Below are 14,684 nucleotides of genomic sequence, written 5' to 3'. Positions count from 1 at the left end.
TCGGTTTAATGTTTGCCTTACCTTGCAGAAGTGTGCAGTCCTGGAACACTTCCCATGATATTTACTGCAGCCTGGATTCACTTACCAAAGCAATACTGCCACACGCCCCTTCTGCCATTGGTTCTCTGACCTTTAAGTACTGCTTTCCCACAATGCTCCCTGCCGAGCATAGTCCTTCCTGGATGTCTCTGTGTTCTGCCATAAGCCTTGTCTTGTCTGTCTCCTTGGTTCCTGAGACCGGCTGCTACTGTCACGCTGCGGTCTGTTCCTGTGCTGAAGCGGAGTACTCTCCTTGTTGTCTTCAGCTCCCTGGTTCCTGTGACCGGCTGCTAGTCTCATGCAGCGGTCAGTTCCTGTTTCCTGTGCTGAAGCTGAGTACTCTCCTTGTTACTTCAGCTCCTTGTTTCCTGTGACCGGCTGCTATATTCATGCAGCGGTCTGTTCCTGGTTTCCTGCACTGAAGCGGAGGTTTCCCTGTGTATCTTCAGCTTCCTGGTTCCTGGGGCCTACTCTTTCCCTAATCTAGAGAGGCCGTGTCCTGGTTCCTGTGCTGAAACGGAGGATTCCCCAGCCCGCTCAGGACTCTTGCGCTGAAGCACTGGTTTACCAGTGCAGCTAGGCGGTGTGCTACTCTGGTCTGTCTACCACCTCCTGAGACCAGTACTATGGGCCATGGTCGCCGCACGCGCAGAGGCCACTCCCGCGCTCCTAAGCTGAAGCGGGGCTCTCCTGACTACCTGTTGCCGAACTCCTGCTTGAACAACGTTTACCCTGGTGTCTCCAGTCCTGACCCTGGCGTGTCCACCGACGATGCTGTCTTCTCCTATCCTGATCCTGCTACGTACGACTACGAACTGCGCAATCCGGATCAGCCTGCGCGGTCTAAGGTCGGTGCTTTTACAACCCCACCTCAGCCACGTGGTCCAACCCAGGTTTGTGGCGAGCACAGTCGTGACACAAACACACTAACATCTCTAAAGTAGAAACGGAGCACACTAACACCTTGCCTAATGATAATACTACACAAGACCAGTTAAACAGACTTCAGAAGCAAACTCAGAAACATTGTGAGGTTCTTTTGATTTAATAAAAGAACAAATTCAAAAAATAATACAGATGATATACTGTAGAACATAGGGCCTCATGCAGTAAGCGTCGATTAAGTGAAATCGGCAAGTTTACCGATTAGTCATGTTAATGGCGATTTTTCCTCTCCGTATGCAGTAAGTGCCGAATACATTCAAAATCAACCCGAAAACAAATCCGCCCACTCTCACGATGATTATCCGATCACACACAGGTGTATCGGCGTGCGTGGCGGTGTGCTGATAGGTTGCCCAATCACAAATCTTGCTGAATCAGGCGAAACAAGCATGTATTGGATTGCGCGCCATATTTAAAGGCAACGTGTACTGCTAATCATTCTCTGTGTTGTTGGGAGTGAGAGAGAGAGAGAGACGCACAGAGCTGGCTGATTGAACATTTGCATATTGACGGAGAGACTTGTTGTGTATTGGGTGACCTTTGTCCATTGTTGTTTTGTTTACATCTTTGTCTTGTTTTATATGTGGAAGTGTTTCGTGTGATTGGCTGTACATTTATTGTCTGTTTTTTGTGAGTGCTGGAAGTATGCCCGCAAAGCGTGGGAAGAGTGATGCTGGTGGGAGTGGGAGTGCTACTCGTGCGAGTACGCGTCGGAGTGAACGTACTGTTCAGGGGAGTGATGTTGCTGGTGCACCGAGTGGTGTTGCTGGGAGTGGGAGTGCTGGTGCTGGGAGTGGGAGTGCTGTTGCTGGGAGTGGGAGTGCTGTTGCTGGGAGTGCTGTTGCTGTGAGTGGGAGTGCTGTTGCTGTGAGTGGGAGTGTTGTTGCTGGGAGTGGGAGTGCTGTTGCTGGGAGTGGGAGTGCTGGTGCTAGGAGTGGGAGTGCTGGTGCTAGGAGTGGGAGTGCTGGTGCTAGGAGTGGGAGTGCTGGTGCTGTGAGTGCTGCTGGTGGCCCAGTTGCTGATGGGGTGGATGGTGGTGGCGTGCTTGCTGGTGGGCAGCTTTTGGAGGCTCTTCCATTGGAAGAAGGAGAGTCCAGTCAGCACCAGCCAAGCTCTGACCCTAAACCTGCTCGGAAGAAACGTGTGGAGAAGCCACGTAATCCTCGCTTCAATGACCAGGAAAATACAGCTCTTGTCACTGGCATTCTGGAGCACTATGACAGTATATATGGACATTTACTAGGTAAGTGTACCTTTACATTTATTATTCAAATACATGTGATCCTAGGTCATCTGAGTTTTGTTCATATGCAAATATGGGTTCAGAATATCTTTCTATGTTAATTAGTCTGGAAACACAGCTTTTTATCATGCCTTACAAGGACAACTAAACACAGGCGGTCAATTTGCCATAACTGCATACAATATGAATGCAACCTTGCTTACATGTATAGGTTTAGTAGTGAATGCTCATGTGCTTCACATATTACACATAAAACAGCATGTTTGCTATCTCTTGGAACAGCTAGCAGTGTAGGAAACTGGTGCTTCTATTATTAATCATTTACCTCATATATTTTATATGTTTTTCAAGGGCGGACAAGTTCAGCAAGCAGAAAAGAAATGTGGGACACAATAGTCATTGGTGTCAATGCGTGTGGGAATCATGTGAGGGACAAGCGGAATTGTCACAAGAGATTTGATGATATTAGGTCCAAATTGAAAAAGAAAATACAACACCAACGCGTGCATGCTACTGGCACTGGAGGTGGGCCGACACCACAACGTCTCATATTAAGTCCATTGGAGGAGCTGCTTCGGGCAAAATTACTTCCCGTCGTCGTGGAAGGCTTACCTGGTGACCGTGATATAGGAATTTACCCCTCACAATTTCCACCAGGTGAGAAATATTACTGTACTAGGCGTGTCGTTGCTTACAGTTATTTTGCATAGTTACACTGCTTTTTATACTGTCTTCACAATATAAGCATACCTGCATCTATATATGTATATGTCTGATTCTGTATATATATATATCTCAAAATAGACATATATGTTGTAGTCCTACTAAAAGCAGTAACTAATATAGCACGTGCCATTGCGTGCTCATTTACATGTGAATTCCCAAAATGCATTGCTGCAGTGGAAGCAATTGATGGTGGGCGAAGATGGGGAACAACAGGGTAGTACACATGTGTAACACATGTTAATGAGAAATTATTACTAGCTACAGGTACAGAACAGAAATATGTTGAATATTATTGTGTATTTTATTTATTTTACTCCGACAAACATGACATTACTGCCTATTTTAAGCATGCATCAAATATATTGCATGCAACGGCCTACAAACATCATTTGCTCTAACACATCTATAGTTGTTTATGAAAAGGTCCATTTTTGCTTTAACTCATATACAGACAGCATAATGAGGCACACGTATCATATTTTATGTCATTGTTTTCATAACTTAAAAACTGCACACGACTATTTAGCTCATCTACCATTGTGTTAAAGCAGCTGCAATTAATATCTCATCACAGCATACACTTCAACAGAGGGGGTGGGGTTCAGCACACACACTAATTACAGCCTCATTTTAGGGTCAACTTAGTTCACACCATTTTCACCTGTTTCAAGTAATTGAAAGGTGTGGCTGATTAGGCTTTTTGGGGAAGGGAATACCGTTCTTACAACCTGACTAGCACAACTGAAGTTAATCACACTCATTTGAAAGCTTCACTTTAGCTACTAAATGCCCCAACAACTCATTACTTATCAAAGCGTACGTCACACATTAGTTCACTCATATCTATAGTTGAACTACTACTATCAACGACACATTATCACACACTGCATGTGTTGTCTTGTTTAGTCACAGCCACATTCATGTGTGCCACATCTTATATTAATGTACCACACATATCCTCTACCAAAAACAACACTTTTTGCAATATGACCACCTTCATGATAACCATTGTGAATGGTCATCTCATGATAGTTATGTACATTATGATACTGATATCACTACACAACATATGATTTTTATGTACAAATTTTATCTATTTATCCTCACGCATTACTGCAGGAACATAGTATGTTTTATGTTAGGGAACTCAAAAGTTCTAAGTACACAGGCATGTACATTGTTATTACAACTATTTATGTTCACTTTCACACACACATTTTGGGTTAAGGAAATGATGCTGTTAGGTACTCATAAATACAGAACATACAATAACTGTTTGTTCAATATTTACACATGTAAATGTAAAACTTATGTTATTGTTATATATAGTTGCCCCTGAAGGACATGTGTCACCTGAGACTGAACAAGTGTCTTCACCTGGGTCAGCCAGCTCAACACACCTAGAAGGTGAGTGTATCAGTTGGTGGCCATATAATATGTGCTCTTCTATATGTTATGTTGTCATGTTCATTATTTGTTTTGCACATCTTCTTTAAATAGGATTACTTAGTGTCAGTGAAAATGAAGTGTAAGGCAACTTGTATTGTGTTAGTGATGTTAACTATCATGTAGGAGTTGTGAGTTTACAGCAAGTTTTCATTCACTCATATTTCATACTGAGTCCAAACATTATTCTTAAGTCAAGGTAGTTTTTAATGTGAGGTTATAAAACGTATGGAAACATGTTAGTTGTTACTTATGACACAGTACAATTACATAGTAACACAGCAGAGATTAACATGCCATTTAATAATGTGTACATTTATTTGTAGAACATGATGAAGAGGATTTTGATGATGATGATGATGATGATGATGATGATGATGATGATGCCGCCGCCGCCGCCATAGACACACAAATACAAGCAAGTGACCATGAAGAGGTTCCAATTGAAACTGTTTTACCGCCAAAACGTCCAGCAAATACCACATATGATGCAATTGTAGCTTCTGAGGGAAAAATTGTGGAAGCAGAAAATCGTCGCCATTCTGACCTGATGACAGTGCTGGAAAGGATGATTGCACTGCAGGAAGAAACAGTTTCACAATTGGCACATCTCCACAGAGTCTTCATTGAAGTGCCTAAACAGTTGCAAAAAATCAACACCTCATTCGAAGCATTAGTTGTTCAGCAAACACAAGCTAATTACTGGAGAATGACTAATGTACCACAATTCAACACCTCACAGCCAGGATCTGTTCATGCAGGTCAGTTTTCACCACATTCATCTGATATTCATTCACCAGGCCCAAATGTTACCGGTCAAGTAGCAGACATTGCTGTGCAGGTTCCTGATGACATCCTACCGCTGCCATCTGTACAAATTCAGCAGCAGACACCTACAAAGGAGGCGACAAAAACAAAACAAGACACACATGAAACAGACCAACCATCACTTGTGCAGTGTCTACCAACTTGCTCACATGTGTCAGTGGGCACAAGCCCTGTCCGTGAACAGTCACTACCCAAAAGCCCTGTAGGTGAGTCACTGGCCAAAAGCCCTGTAGGTGAATCGCTGCCCAAAAGCCCTGTAGGTGAATCGCTGCCCAAAAGCCCTGTAGGTGAATCGCTGCCCAAAAGCCCTGTAGGTGAATCGCTGCCCAAAAGCCCTGTAGGTGAATCGCTGCCCAAAAGCCCTGTAGGTGAATCGCTGCCCAAAAGCCCTGTAGGTGAATCACTGCCCAAAAGCCCTATAGGTGAATCGCTGCCCAAAAGCCCTGTAGGTGAATCACTGCCCAAAAGCCCTGTAGGTGAGTCACTGGCCACAAGCCCTGTAGGTGAGTCACTGGCCACAAGCCCTGCCCGTGAAGTGCCAGAGGCCACTCAAAGTGGCTCTGTTGTGCCTAAAGTTGGTGGCAAAAGAAAAAGGAAAATTCAAGAGACAACAAGCAGGCCTGTTACTCGCTCGCAAAAGGAACAAAAAAAATAAATGTTATAATTCAGAAAATATGTCTTTGGCCTTGTTTTGTTGACTTCAGATTATCTAATTACTATTGTATGTATGCTGAAGACTGTGTTGTTTCCAAACTTTCAAGTATGTTCTTGTACACGTGAAGTTTTGGAAATGTTAACACTCCTAATTAATGAATAGTGTTATAAATATTTATGTTTTAATCGTCTGTTCAGTAATGGTCCACCAGGAGCCAGTTGCTAAGTTTAGAGAAGCTGCCATTGACTTTGCAGCAAAACATTGCATTTGGGTGTGTTAATTGATGTAATCATTGCATGTGCATATTATTTTCATGCAATTATAAAAGCACCTATTTAACTGCAAACATCTTTCTTGTACGTGTACAGCAGGATTTTGTGTTAAATATTACTTACCTTTGGTGGCAATTGTAATGTTGTCCTTTAATCATTTATGTGATCTTGTTTCAAGAACATCTCTGAATTGATACTAATATATATGTAGTATGTATTGATATATGCACACACACACACACAGACACACACTGTGTGTGTGTGTGTGTGTGTGTATATATAGTACTATCTAAACTGGTATAGATGTATTTACAAAAAACATACACTTCATGCTTCCTTGTGAAAACACACTATTTTAATAATACAGGCCTAATGTTTGACAACTATACTAAGTGTGAGCCTCTAACATTATTGGGTGCAAACAAATGTTTATTACTTAATTCACTCATGTTTATCACCATTTAAATAGGTTTCATACAAGGCCTACTTACTGCCATCAATATGTTGTGTGTACTCCTGCAATATAAAAAAAAAAAAAAAGGATACATTATATATATATATATATATATATACATATATATATATATATATATATATATATATATATATATATATATATATATATATATATATATATATACACATATACATATATACACACACACACACACACACACTATACATATAGTACAATATACACTTTATATATATATATATATATTTTTATGAGAGAGATATATTTATATATATATAGATACACACGTATTTAAACTCATGCAGACAGGTAGTTAACCAGAATTTCAAATACACACAGAAATGTATGTGGGAAAAAAACATTTCATTTTGCAGGTGTGTGTATTTACTGATATGGCTGTCTAAGCACTATTTTCACACAGTGCTCTTTGTTATTTTTCTAGAAAACTCAATGTTACTGAAATAAGTGTAGGAATGTTTTCACAAACGAGATAAAAAAATGATACATGTTTTTCCCACATTCGCCTATCACTAACCACAAAACTTAAACCAATTAAAAGGACACATCCAATTGGCGTTTGAAATAAGGAGTAAAAGTAGTTACTTTTGTTGACCTTGAAAACGAAACACAGGAATTTGTTAGCCATTGAGCAGAATCATTTTGATGAGCAAAGAAGACAGAACTGCACACATCTTTTGTGCTACTCTGACATGGCTGATGAATTCGTTAACAATATGAATCCCCTCTTAGGGTATAAGTACATGGTTTCAGAAGCAATTTTAAACAGTCGCGGACACAAAGCAAGCACATGCCAAATCTATGATTTGATTCGAGCTAAATATCCTTATTACCAAGACCGTAGGCATGCGCGGAATTTTAATTCCTCAATAAGATTCACTTTATCAACTAATGACTTTTTTGAACGTGTGCAGGATAAGCTAGAACACACCTATGGTTTCTGGAAGATTGCAAAGGAAAAGCATTTTACCCTGAAAGAGGGCACATATATTGTTGTGAAAGGCATATTTATTCCTAATGCCAATAGCAATGGATCCGCTACTACTGTTCCGTGTGAATCGATACCTGCTGCAATATCTGCACCCTCCATTCCTGAAACCCGCATTGTACAACAACAAAAGTACTATGATTATGTACCAAGCCTTTCAGCTGAAAATGCATTGGAATGGGAACCAGAAGAAATGAACCTACCTCCCGACCAATTGTTTGAAGAAAGCAGTGGCGATTCCTATGAGCGCTTCATGGAGGAGATGTGTGTCATACTGGATTCAGCGGGTGGGTCAAGCGTGGATGAAAATGCCTTGCATTTCTGGAGCGACCAGTTGCAGCCAGACGAAGAGTTAATTCTAGAAGAATGGTAAATATAACAACCGTTATGCGTTGACTGTGCGTTTAAATGTTTTTTTTTTTTAACCACCATTTTCCCTTTCAATGCGTGGATACAGCGTAACATTGCAGACTGCATAACATGTAGCGATCACAAAGAAATTGTTGCCGAATACAATATAGTATAACCTGAAAGAGTAGTACACATTGCTGACGGAATAAATATACGTACTTTCCTATCCCTTTAACCATATTAGCAACATTTTAACATAACTCTAACACATACCTGTTTTGTTATCATGCAACATTTAAAAGCGGGTCCACCACGTATGACGTGGGACCCTTGTCATGGCCCAAGGCGTCCTTAAAAAGGATTACGGATGTAAGTCCCGCCCCCAAGCGACGTGCGCGCCTCAAAGCCTATTGGCTGTCATGTTTTGTTATAGTAACGGTAACTGCAGTGTGTCATGTGTGCGGCTCAGTGTTTGTAGGCGTCAACTGGGCGTTAGCTGAATGTTAATTGAGTGGGAGGAGTGTTAGCGTGCGTTTCACGCTGGTTTAACATGACGTCACACGTATTGCATTTGCGCATTGTGTTATCGGCCGTCCTTTCTGTCCAAACACGTCTGTTTAAAAAGAATACAGATGTACTCGTTTAGAACGAATGTAGTTTCGTATTCATTGTATTTGAAATAAAGATTTTATGTTTAATGGTATTTTCAAGATGTATTGAACGCACAACGTACGCTTTGTTTTGCGCATGCGCTAACAGTTAGTGCAGCCAAGCGTGAAGTGCGTGCGCACACTAAGATGTGCGCGCACATTTTTCAGTATACAGGCAACGTTCACATCATATACATTGTTATGCCTGCTACAAATTTAAAGAAACATTACATACTGATGTACACTTGTACTTCTAACATATAAGTGAGTGACGTGTGTATGTACACAATCATATAGAGCTGTGTAATGCGTTGTCACGGATACATATATAGTAAGGTGCCATATTTGACCATCATGAGTTTGCTGTATTTCAGAGATGTCGGGGAAGATACAATCGGATCAATGTATGATTTCAGAAGAGTCTACCTTTATATGAGATGATTGTGAGGAGGAGCCACCGACTACTATACTACATATGGAACTAATTTTATATTGCTTGCAGCGCTTATTAACAAACAATTAAAAATGTGATACCCTTATGCCTATATTGCATAAGCACTTAATTAACATAATGATGTTGCAAAATAGTGCCTCATGAATTTTTATTGAGTGTTCTTTAATGACTACTATCATTTTATGGCATGGTGTGTTTTATATATAACAACCATTCCCACTCTGCTAACACATTTGTGAATTATATTGTGTAATGGAACGTATGACTGTCGAAACTATGTAACAATAATAATAATAATAATAATAATAATTATAATATGAGCATGTTCATGTATAGTGCTGCTAGTTGTACACAGCGCTTTACAGACACATTTTTCAGGCTGAGGTCCCTGGCCCGTGGAACTTACAATTTATTTTTTGCCGCCTGAGGCACAGGGAGATAAAGTGACTTGCCCAAGGTCACAAGGAGCCGACACCGGGAATTGAACCAGACTCCCCTGCTTCAAAATCTCAGTGCCAGTGTGTGTCTTTACTCACTGAGCCACTCCTTCTCCCAATGTAAAGGACACTTACAACCAACTAGCCATTTCTTGTTAAAAATCTCTTGTTACATGGGTATGTTGATAAAATGGTTTGGGACTGTAGCAAATAATGTTATTGGCCAGATGTTGTGGTCCCCTACAATGCATGATGTTCTGATTATGACATCAACATCATGTAATGAAGTACGTTTCTGTGTGTATTTCATTAACCTAACTAACTATAGTTTACTGTGTTTATTAAACGTTCTAAAAATACATAGTATAGTCAATATGATGATATAAGCTACCATAATAAAGCTGGTGTTATCATTTGTCGGTGTTATACATGGATCCTACACAAATTGATACAGACACAAACAGTTGTCTTACAAAGTGTGTCTATGCTAATGTGCACGTGATTGACGTTACAATTGTGACAATACTTGATAATTATCATCATGATAATGATGAAGTGACGTGATTTATATTGCAAAAATATTACTAACATTGTCATATTGGTAAATTATAAATGCTAAATGACAGTAACATTAGTGACAAATTTGTCTTCTCTGTTAACAGTTTAACACTTGGTACATGTAGGACACATCCACACACGTGTGACTTATACATACACATGTCACAAATTTAAATTAATGTTGACTATTAATTCCTAGCATTACAAAACACCAACATTGCTAAATATAAGATGTAGTACGCATTGTTGTGATTGCAGGCATTCATGCATGGAGTTTTATGATCAGTCAATTTCATCCGTGATGAATGATCTCCCGTAAGTAAAGAAATAACTACAGTTATCCCCTTGTCTCCAAACACCTCTATATTACATTAATGGAATTTATAAGGAAACATACATAAAATGTGATGAAATGGGAGTAATCATTTTCTAATACAATGCACATGAAAGCTCAAGAGTAGCTAAATGCATATACATGATACAGAAAGTACATATATGTAACATTTGTGTTTAAACCAATATGTTGGGTTTTGACTTCAAATAATTATAGGAAGATTGATGTAGGCACATCTTATGAGAGATGTCAGCAAATATACATACCATGATCAGTCATACTGGAGATATACCTATAATGCAAAGGAACAATATATAAATTGCAAACATTGACATGCCATCTTCAGTACCGTAAACAACACAGCAAAGTGTGTATTTGGTGTTAAATGTGCAACACCATGTATATTTCATGACATTCAAAATGTAAATCAGGCTGGTGTACACATCATATGGATGTACATGTTACACTGCACCAATAACATTGTATGTAAGCATACTAGAAGCATGAATGAGTATGGGCATAATATGTGTATTGTGTTAGCATAAGGAACAACACAATGCTAAAATATTAGTGCTTTGTTACCCCAGTTGTATTCACATACACACAACTAAAGTAAAATTGAAGAGGGATTATATAACCTGTGCAACAATAACATACCGGTGCCACATCCCTTTGTGCACACAGCAGAGAGAAGAAAGGTGTGCAACCCATATTCATCTGTGTCCTACCAGAAGGGTATATAAAAAAACATTATTGTTAAGATAACATAATGTAAGTATAAAAGTAGAACTTGGAACATATATGTTTGTACTTACAAGAAAAAAATGAATTGATGAGATTCTGGCGTGTCTGGCCACCACTGGCTGTTTGTTCATTTTCAGCAGCTACATGGGTGGGATGCTCGTCTACCACAGGCTCAGCTAGGTCTGACTGTACATTGTGCCTGAGTGCAACATTATGCAAAATGCAACAGGCAAGGATAATATCAGACACTTTTTGAGGCTTGTATAGAAGAGCCCCACCAGTTCTGTCCAGACACCTAAATCTGTTCTTGAGTAGGCCAAATGTCCTCTCTATAACAGATCTTGTAGATATATGGGCTGCATTGTACCTCTCCTCTGCTTCAGTTTGAGGGTTTAGCACCGGAGTCAAGAGCCACGGCCTAATTCCGTATCCTGAGTCACCTATAATGAATGGAGCACACATAAGCTGACATTAGTGATCAAATTGTACAATGCCAACATTCCTAAATAAAAATGTGTTTTGTGTTAGAACATGTAAATGTGTACTCACCCAGCAGCCAACCATGTTCAAAATGTCCCTCTTCGAACGCATGGAAGACTGAAGAGTTCCTCAGGATGGAGGAATCGTGACTGGAACCAGGGAATTTGGGTACCACATGCATTATCCTCATCGTCGCATCACATACCACCTGTACATTAAGTGAATGGTAGTGCTTACGATTGCGGTACACATGCTCACTCTGACTAGGTGCAATCAAAGCAACATGTGTGCAATCGATTGCACCCAGCACACATGGTATCCCTGCTATATTATAAAAGCCAGTCCTGACTTCCAGCCACTCTGTCGCCTCTGTAGGAAAATGAATATAATTCCTAGCGCGTCTATTGAGTGCATAGAGAAACTGGGTCAAGGCCCGCGAGAATGTAGATTGCGAGACCCCGCCCACTATGCCCACAGTTGTCTGGTATGACGCGGAAGCAAGATAATGTAATGAGCACAGCATTTTAACAAGCCCAGGGACTGCACGACCTCTGGCTGTGAAAAAATCTAAATCTCCCCTTATCTCCTGATAAAGAGCTAAGATTGCTGCTGAACTCAAACGATAGCGACTTACAATCTCCTCCTCACTCATCCCATCTAACAGGGTTCTCTCCCTGTACAGACGCGGACGAGGCACAACTTGTCTCCTCTGTCTTCTCCTCTGATCTCCTGTCCCTCTCCCTGTCTCTGTCGTATCCGCGTGACTGTCCCTGTCACTGTCACTGTCCCTCGGTGTGTCCCTCCCTTGCCCTATATGATTGTCTTCATCATCAAGCATGTCATAGAAAAGAATGTTCCTCCGTCTCCTAAACAATCTCAACATTTTGAAATGAGTAGCTGTGAATGATCAGGTAATGGGCGTCCTTTAAATAGGTATGTGATGATGTCAGGTGACATAGTAAAATGCAAGGTGTTACATTAACATAATAAAGTACTTCTGTGGCAAGCTGTGTGCAGTTCTTGTTATAAGTATTTGTTGTGTGTATTCTGCAGGGAATGATGATATTTGGCAATGATGTGACGTGAACCTTTGTAGAAACATTGCTTGCAAATAAATAGTTGCATGTGCAATGCATGTAACACTTGTGAACGCAACAGTCAGTCATGTAATTAGACAAAAAGGCTGAGATTGACGTGGGAAAAGTTTTGTGTAACATGTGTAATTAGGCATGTTATTGTGACATGTTGACAACAATGAATAGTCGTGTGCATATGCATGCATTTGTGTAATGAGGATAGTTGCTATAGAATGAGTTTACAAGGTGTCCCAATGCTGAATTACTGTACATGTGTGTATAAGTTAGGTTGAAGTGCTTGTAATGCTACGGTTACAATGTAAACATGCAATGTGATTGAGCGTCCAATAAGTGACGTCATGAAAATAGGGAGGACCCAAAACTAGATGTAAACATGAGAAGACAGATGTACATGAACGTTTAAAGATGCGTGTCACATTACAAGCATTGTGTAATGTAAAGGAAGATGAATATACTGTGTATGTGTGACATGTGTGACATGTGTAACATCATGTAAATAATTGTCGCTCAGTTCATTAAAATGTGTGATATGATGTGAGGTTCTCCTTTAAGAGTTGAGTATAGTATTTTCCCTTGGCACATCATCACATGATGAGTAATGTGACCCGCAAATGCTGCAAACATGTAAAAGTATAATGTTATGCAAATAATACACGTCAGCTGTGACACAATGCAGGGAATGCCCCCACACTGTAATGCAAATGACGTTTGTATTGTGAGCAATGAAACGTAAACAGTACTATACTGTTATACGTCCCCGCTCCATTGACTCCATTGATGTACAGAAGTTTTTTTTTTCTAAGTGCCGTTGCGGCAGCCTTAGCGATCGTTCTCCCCTCCAAACTGCCAACTTTAGTTGGCGGGAGAAATTGGCCATAACATCTCAATTTCGTAGTGCCGATCAGGCCCGATAAGCTGTTTTTTTTTTGTTGAATCCAGCCGATTTAAAAAAGTGGCGATCAGTGGCGAAAACAGGCTTATCGGCAGCCGACTGGCCATAACAAAATAATCGGCTCCGAAACCTGGCGATATCAAGCACTTATCGGCGCTTACTGAATCTCAAACCCAATTTTGCCTATAAAATGGCGATAATTCCCTTATCAACGCTTACTGCATGAGGCCCATAGGCTGTAAAGATGATCACAGTGGACTCCAGCCCAACTGTACACTCAGACCCAGATGTATTGGTTACAATACTAATCCCACCACTAACCAATCTTCTGCTTGTGATTCAGCTATCTGTGATAACCCTGGCTATAAACAACCTTTTTTTTTAGGAATGGCTATGGACACAGGGACTATAAGAAAACCAAGCAGTAGGGTGGCTATGAACACAAGATAAAAATAGCAGCCTCTCCAGCCCCACAGACATTAATCTCTCTAAACATACATTATCCTTACTACACGGGAAATATCACTTTTAGAAAAAGTCTCTCCTTTGTGCCAACACATGACATTAACAATTTTGGCTGGATGTTGAGTTATATGAAATTTAAAGGAATTTTAAGCTCAGAGACTTTCCCCATTGGAGAATATGACTATTAACCTCCTGTACCATTCTGCCTTAAAAGTAACTTTGATCCCATGATTAATAATCTGTCCATAAACATTTTCTGTCATCTTGTAGATCAAGATGTAATCACCAGAAAGACTAGTTGGAAAAGTAAACACACTAAACTTACAGTTTCTGAAAAGGAGTCAACAAAAACACTATTCAATAATTAGGTTTATCAGCAGTCCAGAGATTGCTAACTAACAACCTTCCTCATCAATGACCTCCGGTTGATTATTTGATTATATAGATGGACTTTGTGCTACATAAGAACTACATCAAATTTGAAAAACAATTAATTTAGCAATTATTAGGGACTACCATGAGCTCAAATACGGTATGGCAACGGCATGGCACAGGCATATGCTAATATTTATAGGCGTGCCTTTGAG

The 14,684-nt window shown here is 40.2% G+C and overlaps 1 protein-coding gene across 1 annotated transcript; it reads left to right on the top strand.

Moving 5' to 3' along the window:
• Positions 1-4,263: 4,263 nt before the first annotated feature.
• Positions 4,264-14,465, top strand: LOC142502578 (uncharacterized). The gene is made up of 3 exons (XM_075613793.1): positions 4,264-4,360; positions 4,726-5,433; positions 14,368-14,465. Exons 1-3 carry the CDS (start codon positions 4,264-4,266, stop codon positions 14,463-14,465), a joined length of 903 nt encoding a protein of 300 aa, XP_075469908.1.
• Positions 14,466-14,684: the final 219 nt, after the last annotated feature.

The sequence above is a fragment of the Ascaphus truei genome, chromosome 1 (assembly GCF_040206685.1).
Source record: "Ascaphus truei isolate aAscTru1 chromosome 1, aAscTru1.hap1, whole genome shotgun sequence".
Taxonomy (NCBI): Eukaryota; Metazoa; Chordata; class Amphibia; order Anura; family Ascaphidae; genus Ascaphus; species Ascaphus truei.
This window is presented reverse-complemented; position numbering and strand designations above follow the sequence as displayed.